General features: G+C 31.5%; 1 protein-coding gene across 1 annotated transcript in view; it reads left to right on the top strand.

Annotated features, from left to right (window-relative positions):
• The window catches only part of DGKB (diacylglycerol kinase, beta 90kDa), a 551,962-nt gene that overhangs the window by 229,652 nt on the left and 307,438 nt on the right, over window positions 1-14,872 (top strand). The window contains exon 20 of the mRNA XM_008578087.1: window positions 8,394-8,458. Coding sequence (XP_008576309.1) covers window positions 8,394-8,458 — 65 coding nt within the window. The remainder of the gene's footprint in view (window positions 1-8,393; window positions 8,459-14,872) is intronic.

Genomic DNA, 14,872 nt, shown 5'->3' with positions numbered 1-14,872 from the left:
TTCAGTACATTTGTCTCTATCTTGTGTCCTTAAGCCTTACCATCATGTGCAGTATTTCAGTTCTTCGTGGCCTGGGTCCTGACCTGCTTTCATGGACTCTGGTCCTATTCTAAACCTTACATGTGAGAAGAGTATTGACTTCTCTCTTGTCAGACGTAGAGAGAGTGTCTTCCCATCATACTGATTGAGGTTTTCCTCTGCAGACCCACAGCAGGGCAATCTCTGTGGGGTCTGACTTCCTGTTCATGAAGGGAAATGTCTAGGGTTTCCCTCTCCAGGCCTTCTCTGTAGTACCACAGTCCCTGGTTGAGAGGTTCAGAGTTATGTCAGGGTTGGGGTAAACAGAGTTTTATCACTATACTGATTCATGTACTGCCTGACCAAACTACGAAATTATTGCTTTTTTTATTTTACTCTAGTTTTATTTTCAGTATTAGTTCTGATTTAAATGTTCCTTTACTACTTAGGCTCTGACCTCTGTGCCTATTACATAAATAGCACTCTTCTTTCTTTAGTTCGGAAAATCTGTATTGAAGGGAACATTTTGATCATAGAAATGATATAGTTGTAATTACAGTAAGTGTTTAGTAAGTTTATTATTCTTTCTATCAGTTGGTTCACAAAGCTTACAGTTAATGCATAATGTATAGTGGGAAAGTGGGAAATATACGAGAGTTTATGTGGGATGTATCATCCTTTGATAAAACCAGAAAATTTTCTATGTATTCGCATTACTGTCAATACATAAATGTAGGTGTCTAGTGTAAAAATGACAACTTTTGTTTCATTTTGTGGAATAAAAACTCAATTTACTTCAGGTGTTTTGCTTTCTCAAGTTAGAAAATTTTGTATTTATTTTCAGGTACCATGTAATAACTATTTTATTTAATCAATTAAAATCTTTGCATATACAAGGTCTATACAGTATGCATATAAATACTTAATGTATACTTATATTGACATTCCAATGGCCACCTTAATTAATAATTGTCCATTCTTTCTCATAGATTTGGAACTGATGCTTCTTAAATCTCTGTGTACATATAGCTTTCCATTTTCCAATAAGCACTGAATCTCAAGGACTGTGATCCCTCTCTTCTGAATTGCTTCTGTTTGCCTCATGAAATATTCTCTCTACCCTCCCCGTCCTGCTGTCTTCCTGGTCAGAGTCTTATATAGATGACATCAGATCAATCTTGCCTTCTTGCTTCTGATTGACTTGGCTAATTGAGATCCCCAGCAGAAGATGGGAGGGAGGACAGAAGGGATAGGGTTCTTACATTTCAGGATACCTCCATGAAAAGTCACTTAGGACTGGGCATCTTTACCTCTCAAGGATGTCTTCTCTATGTCACTCTCTCTTTCTGAGACTGGTAACTACCTCCTCACATTGTCCCTTTAAACTTAAGGGTGGTAATAGCCCCCATTTACTTACCCCAGTATTCTGCATGATCCTATGTGGTTTCCCACAGACTTTTTGGTAGTCATCTAAAAAGAGTAAAATTTCCTCCAGTTATAATAATGCACGTCTTCAGATTAGAGTGTGTCTGTCATCTATTTTTGAAAGGATGCTGATGATGTCCCTTCTCTGAGTGTAAAGCTACCACTTTCCCCAGGGTCTCTTCATGAATGGCAGGGACAGTGGGAAGGTGCTGAAGTGGGAGCAGGCCTTATCTCACATATAACCCACGCCTCCCTGACCTCTGCAATATGGTCACACAGAGTGGCACAGCTATATCCAACTTTACTGAATAATTGGGAATAAATTAAAGGGAATTATAAAATTTGAGAGTAATAATTTAAACCAAATTCTAATGATAATTTTTTTTTGCCATCATTCAATAGAAATTACCCAAGAAATTAAAATTCACATGGAGCCTGCTCATAGGTGAAACATCTTTTTTACATATCTCCCTATTCAAAACTCTGCTTCTGACTTTGCATCTACCAGTCAGCAAATACTATGTCCTACTCCAGTCATTGGCTTTATTCAAAGACTGGCAATTGTACTCTCAGTCATGTATTGCTCCAAGTCTCCAAGTTTTTAATTCTAGAAAAATGCCCCAGTTCTTCCAGCAGTGTAATACAAAGCTAAATAACAAAAGTCAAAAATGGGTTGCATCTGAAGTATTCACAGCAAGAGAAGCTGCAGATGTGCAAATTGATAGCTCTGAGTTCCTGTGGAATCACACACACCCCCTGCACCAATTCTAAGAGACAGAAAATGCAACCTAATAGAGAAGAGTCCTGGAGCTTCCATCTGTGCTCACTTTCAGAAGAACTTGTGCTGTCCTTCAGGTATTCTAACCTCGACTCCCCAAATCTCTGTAACCCACAACAGTTTGCATCTCCATTAATTTTTGTTTGTTTGTTTTCTTTAGTAATTATTATTTTTTTCCTTAGGACTTACACTGGTAGATTTGTTCCTAGATATTGTAATAACTGTTGACATTGTAAATGTCATCATTTTCCATGACTTTGTTTTACTGTGGTCAGTTCTATTAATTTTTACATGCTATTGTTACATCTGGACAACTGTTTAAGCTCTTTCTCTAATGTATGTAGATTGCAGTTGATTCCATTGAACTTTCTACACAGAACATTGTATCACCTATCAATAATAATAGTTTTTCTCTTTCTTTATAATGCATACAACTTCTATTGTTTTATTCTTGATATACTGCATTTCTAAAGACCTCCAATGCAATGTTAAATAATCAGCAGTGGTATTTGGGGTTAAAGTAAGAAGTAAGTCCTTCTTTTAAAAACAAAACAAAAAAAATTGCCTTTCTGAAGTTTTGGTTTTTGATTGTTTCAGCCTACTTTGTGGAGCTGATATATAGAGTTTGTGATGGCTATTCTAATATGTTCATTTGCCTTTTGGCTAAATTACAGATTCTAAACATCATGTTAGATACAAAAATTAATACAAATTAGAATTAAGAGAATAAAAATAACCATGGATTTAGAAAAAAGTAAAAGATTACAACATAATGCTTTTCTCAAAAAACCTACGTGAATAGATGATGTATAGGTTTCTTATGCCTGATGTAACAAATTACCACAAACTGGTTACTTAAAACAACAGAAATTTATTCTCTCACAGTTCAAGAGAGGTTAAATCCAAATTTAGTATTCCTGGGCTAAAATCAAGGTATCAGCAGGTTTGTGCTCCCTTCAGAGGCTGTAAGGGAGAAAACATTTCTTGCCACTTCAGCTCTGTAGGCTTCCAGCATTCCTTGAGTTGGGGCTGCACTCATCCAGTCTCTGCCTCTCTGTTCACTTTTTTTCCCCTCTTTTGTCTGTCCAATCCCCCTCTGTTTTTATCTTATAAGGACACTTGTGCAGGCACTTAGGTCCTACCTGGATGATCCAGGATAATCTCACCTCAAGATCATTAATTTAATCGTATTTGCAAAAACTTGACCACATAAGGTAACAATTCCAGGTTCTAGGGATTAGGATCTGACATATTTAGGAATCGCCATTCATCCCACTACTGTCTGTCTTCTAGCCCCCAAAGATTCATGTCTGTCCTGTGTGCGATATAGTATCTCCAAATGTCTCAATCCTTAATGTCATCCACTCAAGTAGAAGATCTCATCCAAATGCCATCAGCTCCAAGTCCCAGATTTCATCATCTAAATCTAAATCATTTAAATCAGTGAGCGAGACTTGGTATGATCCATCTTGGGGTAAAATTCCTCTTCGTTCCTGGACCTGTGAAACTAGAAAACAAAAAAGTAATTTGCTTGTTTTATATCATAGTTATAGAGATTCCTATTTCAGAAAAAAAAAAAAAAAAAAAGTGCAAAGTAGAAATGAGTTACCAGTCCCAAGCAATCCCAGTCATGAACTTGGTCACATCTGCAACAATTTACCAGATTACAGAGATTAGGTCTTGATATCTTTGAGAGGTCACCATTCACCACACTGCAGATGACTTTATAAAAAATGATATCTTAATTAACTTATGTAGAGATAGAAATTTTAAATAGACCAGAGAAAATAAGATAACAGAAATGTTAATTCCTACAAAAAAATGCCAAGCCAACAATTCACAAATGATTCTTTAAAAACTTCAAATAATGAATCATTCCCATGCATTATTAACTATCTGGAGCATAAAGAAGGAAATATTCTGACTCTGTTTACTAAAACAGCACAACAGATACCAATATCTGATAAAATATGCCTGTGAAATAATCTCCACTTATGGCTATTGTTGTAATTTTCTTAAATAAAAAAATAAAAGGTAAAAATAGAGCATTAGGTAAATAGTACATTCAGATGAAAATTGTCAGGAGAGTAAAGATTGTTTATTGCAGATGGGAAATATAGAATCTTAATCTCTATTCTGAAATCTCAAAATCTAACAAAGCTTTGAAAACCAAAATTTTCTTAGTTTATCTGGTGAGAAATATAACCTGAACTGACATGCTCTTTGCAGTGTTAATTTATCCTTCCTTGAGTCAATATTCACGTGTAGTAGTGAAGAAATATTTATGTGATGTTTAATTATAGTGTGCTGTCCCTGACCCTTTTGAGTTTGTTACATAATTTATCATATATGCACAATATATCATATATGCACAACCTTTCTAAAATCCACAAAATTTTGAATACCAAAGCACAGCTTTCCCCAAGTACTTCATCTTAAGGATTATGAAATTTATTTAATTTAATGTATCAGTAAATCAAAGGATATAATAATATGAATCTCAAAACCATAAATATATTTCAATAATAAAACAGCTAACATTAATTTTCTTACTTTCTACATGTCAGTCACAGTTCTAATTATCTTCTAGGTATTAGAACATCAGATCTTCATAACAAAGCAGATACAATTAATACTATTCTTATTTTAATATAGGAAAATGGCTGTATTGAAAATCCAAGCAAACTTTTCAAGGTCAAATACCTAGTATATTTTATAGCCAGATCTTCAACCCAGTGATATATTAATTTAAATTATAAAATTGCATTTTGGAATAACTCTTTTGGTGATTCTCATTTGTAATTGAGTAAATTTATATTCTATCCTGAAATGGAATAAATTGTAAAGACATTTAATTTGGTGCAATGGTCAAATAATCAATAATAAAAACCAATTATTTGACAAGTTTTGTAAAAACATTTGTGAGAGACAGTTTATTTAAATGAAATAGAAGAGGTAGTAAGTATGACAATATCTGGGCAGATATATTTTACATTTCAATGAAAACAATAGTATTGAAAATCTCCACTTAGCAAAATTTGTTATATGTCCAAGTATCTCAGCACTTATAAAATATACTCTCAATTTAAAATGTTATTATCCACAGAAACAAATCAAGTTTTTAAAATTAATATCCTAAAATGCAACTTTGGAGATTTAAGAAAATTTTATTAAAAAATAAAATAAAATAAACCCATGCAAGAAAAGAAAAAAAGCACTCTTCAGAAAAATACTAGTAAGAGAATATTTGAGACAGATGCGGCTAAGAAGCTGATTATTTGATATATGTATATTTGTATTTATTGATACATATGAAAATATATATCAAGAAATATTACTCTGATTACTTTCTTACTGTTTAAATAGCATAATGAGGTCTACATTTGTTTTGCTTCAATAAAATCGATTTATTTTTACTTCTCAGGTTTTTAAAAATTACTTTAAAATAAAACTATTTGTGCATTAAAAAAAAAGTAAAACCAATTTGAGAGCCAGTAAACACGTATTTCAAAATAATGTAATTTAACCATGTTTTAGCACCCTTTTTTACCTTCAAGAAAATTCTGGTGTGCATATAAAGTATAAAAACATCCCAACTACTCAGAGCACTGTTCTAATTGCTATGCAGAATAATCTCTTTAAATTTCCACCATAGTACTTTAAAGGGGTATCAGTACCCTATTTTAAAGATAAGGAAGCTGTGACTCTTAATGAATAAATAATTGCTCAAAGTTACAAGGCTTGGAAATGGAAAGTCTGAATTCAAAGTTTCTCCATTCTAGGAAGTGGATGCTTGTTTAATCTCTGTTTTCTAAAAATTGCAATACATAGAGATGAAAAGGGTAAAATTTGTTTTAAAAATGGCATTTACAGCTTTTTCTTATTCGGTCTCTCTTTAGAGAATCCTAAGTATCACTGAAAGATGGTTGCTGGATAAGTTTACTGCATTTGGCAGTACTCTTTCAAGCCCCTTGGGGTTATGCGAAAGGGACAGGGTCCCATGTGAATTGAGTCTGAATTCTCATCCAAATGAACACCTGCTGTCTTTGTTTCTTATCAATCCTGCAGTCAGCAATGCCAACTCTCTCTTTGTGGTGGAACCCATTCAACACAAGGAAAAGCCCTGCCAGTGTGCCTCGCTAGTTTTTCTTGTTCCCCTCTCTTTAGTAAGTGATCCACTGCTTGAGTATCTCGGGGATGGAGCTATATTAAGTTTATCTTTGGCTATTCGGTATAGTACATTTTTTAGGAGTTTACTCAGTTATAGTCCAGTCTACTTAAAGTGGTCTTTTGATATCTCTCTCTCCCCTCTCCCTTGCTCTGTCTTGTTTATGTTGCTTTGGAAAGAAAGAGACTTGTTATTACAAAAAACACATTTGTATGTTTTTGAAAATTACACTATGCAATCTATTTTTAAATGCCTCAATTTCCCCAAATTAGCAGAAACAAATAATTCAAGCATAAGTAACTTTAATAATATTCTCCCCATGGGTAACCAATTATCAATCATTCATTCTTAGTACTTGACTTATGGACTTTTGCTTTTGTTTAGCTGGTCTGATGTATATATTTAATTAGAAGGTATTCTAAATTGATTTTGTAACCAATTAGGAATAAAGTCAAAATAAATGCTTTTTAAAAATTAATTAATTCTCATAAATAGCCCAGTTCAGATTTTTTCTGTAATTGCATACCACAGTAACACAACTTCACATTTATAAATATATATTTATGAATTATTAGTAAAAATTGTTTTTTTAAAGAAACTTTGCCACTAGGTTTGAGCACAATTGGACCAATAAAAATGAACCATCTCCATATTCCCACTTCCTAACAAATCAAGAAGTTGACTATGTATATATAACAAAATTATATCTTAGAGTATCAAACCGTAGAGGGTTTTTTGGTGGGATCTTTATTTTAAGTGTTGTTTCTATACACATCTATCTATAAATGTATCCTTTTCATTTTGATTCTATTACATGACAATTTTTAGAGTATAAAATGTTTGTACAGAAAAAAATTACAGTTAGCTCTATCTTGCAGGGAAAAACAACTCTGCCATCTGCAGCGGGCATTGGTCCCTCTCTTATTGTGCCTCATGCTTTGTTATGCACGAATAAGCACATTAGTCTTTTCATTTCATTCATTAGACTTTTAATCCTTGATTAGTGTTTTCAAAATTCTCTTAAATACACAACTTCATTATTTCCTTTGTGTTTGATTTTTCTTTTCCTTTTATCTCCACTATGAAACAAAATTAACATTTAATTGCAACAATAGCCCTTTTCTATTTAGATGACTGGTAAATATATTAGTTTCTAGTTTGAGTGATTAGTCATGTGTGGATGAAGAATAGGAAAATATCTCCTCGTTTGGAATAACAGGGTTAACTGTTTAAAGTCAGAACAGTCTAGTCTTGAAAACCATGGATCACACTATTCCACCAATCTCACTCATTCAGTATTATTTCTGTCTCATGGAAAAGCTCTGAATGGATTTACTAAAAGTAAGAAAGTTCTATTGGGATTTGGAACTGATACCACTGGGGTCTCAGAGGCACGTTATCCTTGTCACCAATTCTCCAAAAATAAATTTTTGTCTTTGTTGCTTTTCTGTATTAAGCAAGATAAGTTATGTCAGAAAGTTGCTCATGGTGGGAACAGTTATTAATTACACATCAAAGACACACCAGGCAAACTCTGAAGTAATACACTTACCTTTATCAGATGTGCACCCCCCCCAGTATCTTTTTACCCATAATTAGTCTCAGAGAACTAGGAGCTTCTCTACTTGATCATCTCTCTACTTAGACCATCCTTCCAACTCTGTTTAACAATAATCTCAACTACTATTTGACGTTTATGTTCATATGTGCTATCCTAAACATACTTCCAACAAGGAGATAACACCAGTTATCAAAGGATATATATAAATTAAATAGAAATCAATTTGTAGATGTGAATATGACAAACAACCAATTGTAAAACTTACATAAATCACGTTTGCACAGAATTTACATAGATTACACATTTTGTTTAATTTCAGAGCATCTTCTTAATGTGAAGAAAAAGTTAATTTAAAATTATTACTCATTTTTTCTCCTTAGTCTATATTTCTACAAGATAATGGAATCATAAGCTTGTCTTTCTTTTCTCTTTTCTCCCCCTAGGATGCCTCCATTGCACACAGATTCCACATCATGAGAGAAAAACACCCTGAGAAATTCAACAGTAGGTAAGCTAACAAATGATGAAATCAAAATTATGGCTGCCATCGATGAATTATATCATTAAAAAATCACTACATGGTATAAAACATTTTTATATAAGGAATAAATGAGGCTCAGTGTGTGTGTAAATATTGATGAAAGTATAAATTTAATTAAATTTTTCTTCTTAGGTTTCAGAGTGACTGTAACAGGGAAGGCAACGTGGTCTCCATTTCATTCTCATGTGCTATAAAAGAGAGACTTCAAGTTTAATGTGAAAATAATAGTTTGTTAACACATGCTGAAGCTTTACATGGCTTAGTTTGTTAAAAGCAATCATTAATCCCAAGGAAAAACGTTGGCTTTCACTTTAAGAATGCTGAGTAACGATATGTTACATAGGCATCATATAAGTCCTCTAATCTTTGGACTATCAGTCCCATATTGGCCTCAACCACATGCAAAGTAAACCAGAGCAATATCAGTGCCAATATAAACTCTTTTAAAAGACTTTTTCTTCAAGGAGAAAAGCCTTGACAAACAAAATTAATTTTCCTACAGTGGCAGTAGCAAACATTCATCCCTCCAAAAAGTGGACATTAACTTTGCAGTTACTCAGGGAAAACTTTGCTCTGCATCTTCCTCATTTCTAGAAAGAAACTCCTCAGAAAATCTCCCCTCCCATCCCATCCCCTCAGCTGCCTCCTCTCCCCCCCCCGCCCTGTGCTGCACCTCCACTCTCCTTGAAAAATGGTGCAGAAGAAGTAAATCATCTTTTGCCTCAATTCTGTTTTTTACTCTATTCATTTCATGAAGTTACAAAATCATAATCAACATTTCTGCATAGATACTTAAATGACTTTCTGTATTAGAATTTAATATAGTCTCTGTATTTGGCTAAACTGACATCTTGCCATGAATGCTACAAACCATTTCTTAGATAACTGCCCTGGGAATTTCTTATGTTTATTTCAATTTTGTCACACACTAGTACATTGACAATTTTCTTCCATGTAGGTCCATAATAAAATAAGTGCTGCTAAAATGTACTTTTAGAATTGTTTTGGATTTTTGTTAAGTATAGATTTGAGTGCACTATTTTATGCAAGAATCATCACAGTAAATACTCTCAGGATTGGTAAGGTTCTATATGGTATTTCATTAAATATACCTATTAAATGTTTGGGTAAAACAAATAAAAACTATTTTTAATACCTAACTTAGGTATTTCCTTGAATTGTTTTTTACCCTATGAATTATGATATTATTATTTGCTTTTTCTCTCATAGTTCAGAAAGCTGTAATTTTTGTTTTAAAGGAAATGGAAAAACACATATATGGATATTTACGTGAGACCATAATATCTCTAGAAAGATTCACAAAAATCTTGTAATTGGTTGCTTTTAGAGAGGGGAACCAGTGTTTGTGGAGACAAATGGATTTTTCTTTTATATGTTTTTGCACTGTTTTAATTTTGCTCCAGTTTAGATCAAAAGTAATCATTAAAATTTGCACCTATATGTTTTCTTTGCATCTATAATAGATATTTTTATTTTACAAGATTTAGATTGTTTATGAAACATACATAAATAAATCAATGTAGCAATGAAATTATATTGCTTTATAGATTTCAGCACTTGATGATACACCTCGAATATCCTGAAAATGAATATAGCCATTAATGTACATAAAACCATAATATAAGAAAGAGTGGACTATGCTTTTCCAAAAGTCATTCTATGAAGCATCAGCAAATTTATATTCATATATTAAAAGAGTTTTCAAGCAAAAAAAAGTTGTTTGGAAAAATGCAGCATGCAGTGTAGACCTTCAGGAGTTTCACAATGTAAAAGCCTATTAAAGGCTTTAAGAAATACACAGGGAAAAAAACATGTTTAGCAATCGATAAGCCATGACTATCCCAAACTTATTCAGGAGATAGAGAGAAAGAAAAAAAGAGAGAGACAGCAATAGAAAGAGGGAGAAAGACTGGAGGGGAGGGACAGGAAGGGGAGAGGGAAAGAGAATTAAAAGTATAGAGAGGTATATCAATATACTTATGTGATAATCAGATCTGAATACATATATATGAATGCCAATAGTTGTGATCCTTCCTCAAGTGTCAGAGGCTAATGAATTCCTTTCTGCAGAATAATTTTAATTTTTTTTAATAATAAAGACTTCTATTATTCACATATAACTATTTAATTTTTTATTATCAATAGCACTAATTTATGACATTCCTCACTGCCTAATATGTGGTTACACGCCATTTACTACAATGTTTTTATAAGATGTAAGAGGACACCTTATTAAAACTTCTTCATAAATATGAGGCATGAGTAAATCTTGCTTATAAATAGGTTACAGGCTATATTTCACTTGAAACGGTACTAACATAGAAAATGCCTTGCAGAATGATGTGCAGTCACATGTTTCTATTGTGAATTCAAGAAGTCCCAGGTGTATAGCAGATGCTCAATGTATTATTGGCCAACTAATTTTTAAGAAAACAGTCAGCCCTAATATTTCACATATTACCAAGTCATTTAGTCATGTAAAATTCAATATACACTTCCATATATTAAGTCTTCACTCAGAGTTCCAGGCATTTACGTAATTTCCTAAACTATAATCAACATATTCAGGAAATGAAAATTTTCTGATAAACTTCTATGAGGAAGACATATTGTACACAAACAATTTCATACATACAAGGGCAGATTTTCAGATTTCAACACTGAGATGGGCTAGGCCATAGCACAGTTTCATATTTTCAGGAATTTGCAAATGGATTTTTTTAAGTACTCCTAATAATGGTGTTTCAGATAAGATCTCTTGTCACAATAAATCATATGCCATTAATATTATCCTCTAGCATGCTCACTTTGAAATTCATTTATATTTTAAAGAACATGATGTTTCTAACATTATCTTAAGGAAATTAATTACCACAATATATAGTTCTGCTCGCTATGCTTCTTCAGACAGAAATTGAAAGGACTGGGAAAGGTAATGATTTTTCCGGTGCTTAAGAGAGTGCTAGTTGAGAGGTTTATATCGTATTCTTTCCAAATTTCTATGTAAATCTAAGTTAACTGCTAAAAGGAAGCAAGTTTAAACTTTCTAAACTTTAAGATGTTCTTCCATAAAACTAATTTAAATGAAAACTTCCAGTCCTTTAAACTCAAAACCAAATAATCTTTAAAGTATTTATGCTTCTATGATTTAAAACCACTTATTACATAATATTGGTATTTAAAGTTTTTGTATGACTTGACTATTATTATTTAAAATCATATTTATGCTCTTAAAATGCACATATATTATACCTCTCTTGGTTCTATTTATATAGAGGATTTTAAGATCCTGCTTTTTGAAAAAAAATAATATTGACAATTGTTCATCAACATATAAAGTATGCATCCATTAAAATGGTAATTATGAAGGCTTATAATAATTTTAGAAAGCAATGTAAAACAATTTTGAATTCCATGAGTAAAACAATGCAACATTGTCAAGGACTTGCAAGTAATATCCAAAATGGAACTAGCTATAGAAAGAGTATTGATGGTCTTACAAAGATTTCTTAAAATAGTAGCCTTAGCATGTTTTCTAAGAATCAATTCAAATTCTGAAGGTATAACATCTAAAACCATTTTTCTGGGATAAAATGAAGGGAATCAGCTAACAAGCACTGCTGGCCAGTGATCACAACGATGCTATTTGACTGAGTCCACACTGCTTATTTAAAGTATCTGGTCTCTAACTTACTGAATGAGACAAAGATAGTTTTCTCAGCCCCCTGTTCAGAAGTATGTGGTTCATTTCCATATTATTTTCTCCTTTTTTTATAAAGAAATCTACAACTAGAAAACTGAAATTGATGTGCAAATTTAAATAAGGCAGTTTAACTCAGAAGCTATATAGTGAAATCAAATATGTAGAGAGGGTCTCCTACAAATATGTGAAGAGAGGAAACAAAACTGATAAACTGGTATACTAAACTGATACTTTGATATTATTATGTTAATAAACCCTAATTTTAAAAAGAACCTATGCTCTCCATATTACTCAAAAAAATAATATTTTACATTAATTTAGAAAATTTGCATATGCCTTCAAAAATCACAGTCATTATTTTGTAGGATAATCCTTGATATTTTTGTCTCCTGTCAATGGGTTTTGTGAGATCATGGAATACATCTCTTTTTCTCTCTGGGTATCTACACAGTGCTTGGAACATAATGAGCACTCAATAGTTATTTAATTCATCAAATTATTTATTATATTTGTCTTCCAAATATATTACTGTTTTTATATTTTATGCTTTTAATAGTGCAAAAAAAAGTAATAGAAGAAATTAGATTTGCAATAGGCCTAGAATGAGTCTCCATTCTACACAACTATTCTTTCAGGAATTAGTAATACCTTTCAGTTTTCTCAGTCTTCATGCACCTAACCTCCAAGAACCAGTAATACAAGACAAACAGAAATTCTACAACATAAATCCCTGAGCACTATGCCTTCCTAGTAAATAAAATTATGTGTGCTTATTACAGATTAGTTTTATGCTTATTATCGACTTTATAGGTCAGTAATATGTAATAATCAACCAATTATTAATATTTACCTGGTGATGGTATTGAACTTAAGACTGAGTATAAATATCACTGTCCATATATACATATATATACACACATATATATGTGTATATAAACTGTTATTTTGTAAGTTGCCTAACCTGTGATACTAAGCTACAAGCTAAAGTCAATAAAATTCAATTTTGTATAAATGATATCAATGTGAAGAGAGATTTTCTTGAAGCAAATATTTTATTGTTCAAAATAGCTCTATAAATCACTCTTATTGATTTTAAAATGCCTATTTAGTACCTGTATATTCTTTATTTTAAACTGTGTGTATGTGCATATCTATTCTTAACCTGGAAATTGTTTTTCATATATTCCACACTCTGTTACATATGGAAAATAATAATTTCCAACTTAAGAATAGAGAAATCAAGCCTGTGCATTTTTTAACATTCTACCTTGATGTAAAGACAAAGAAAATACCACAGGCAAAAATAATGAATCAGAAAATTGCCGTTTGCTATCTAGACAGAAAAGACACAACTGAAGTTCTAGGAAAAAGTGCGAAGTTAAAAATATAATGATGTTGACAGAAGAATGCTATATCACAACCAAATGTTTTTACTTAGTATGTAAAATACCATTGAGAAGTTATTTCATTGAATTCAATAAAATAAATTTTTGAAGCTTCAAAGAACTGTTCAAATTCTAAGTAGTACTATGATAATATATTCAGATATAGAATTTTCTTCATCTTTTGGAAGAATTTTAAATATTTTTTAATAAATGCCAACTGAAAGTTGTCTTCCAATGAATTTCATGATATATTCTCTTTCATATATATTGCACATATATTTTTGAGCCAGGCATGAAATACAAAATAATATATAGAAGATATTCATAATTTTTTCTCTGAAGGTTTTTATTATGTATCTTTGTAGAAATGCATTTGTAGAAATTCATCTTTTCTTTCACTTTCAACTTTTAGGAATGAAATTTTTATTTTATATACTAACTTTTATTTGTAACGTTTTTAACATATATAGTAACTTACTTTTTAAAATTTGACATTGACATTCCATAAAAAACAATAAAAGTAAAACAAGATGGAGTCTGTATCCACATCACTGCTGAGACATTAGACCTCACTTTTGCATCACTCAAAACAACTTCATTATTGTATAGTAAAATAAATATTTTTTTCCTATTTAAAAATGTAAATTATTAGGTTTTAAGGCCTACTTTTGTCATATGTAAATGATACCATATTTTATAAGCCAACTGGGTATACGGTTCAACTAATATTGAAAGTTAAACATTTGTCATTTTTATGATTTTGAATAATATCCATATTCATTAGAAATATTAGCATTGATTAGGAACTTTTTGGACAAAATTATATACTCATGAGAGTTCCATGGTCTAAAGCACTCTCATGTCTTCATGTTCTGTGTACCAGTACTAACTTTGTTTTTTTTTTAAAGAAGAAAAATACTGATTTTTTATTCTAACTTAGAATGATTACTCTTTAAATAAAATTTTTTGAAGTTTTTATGTGTAAGCATTATTATTAAGCCAGTTTTTCCAGGTGACTCAACTATTGTTTGCATATAAGCCATATACTATATAGATAAATAAATAGGTAGAGAGATAAATATACAGATTTATATATGTGGATACATATATATATTTGTGATACATCTATTTATATATTTGTATGCATATATATTTGCTACATTTCCATTTTTCATGTTATTTTTTTTTATTTGGATGAATATTTTATTTTATTTTATTATTTTTTTTTTCGTTAAATTTTTATTTTGTCAATATACACTGTATATGATTATT

This window comes from Galeopterus variegatus, unplaced genomic scaffold, assembly GCF_000696425.1.
Source record: "Galeopterus variegatus unplaced genomic scaffold, G_variegatus-3.0.2 Scaffold72, whole genome shotgun sequence".
NCBI classification, from domain to species: Eukaryota; Metazoa; Chordata; class Mammalia; order Dermoptera; family Cynocephalidae; genus Galeopterus; species Galeopterus variegatus.
This window is presented reverse-complemented; position numbering and strand designations above follow the sequence as displayed.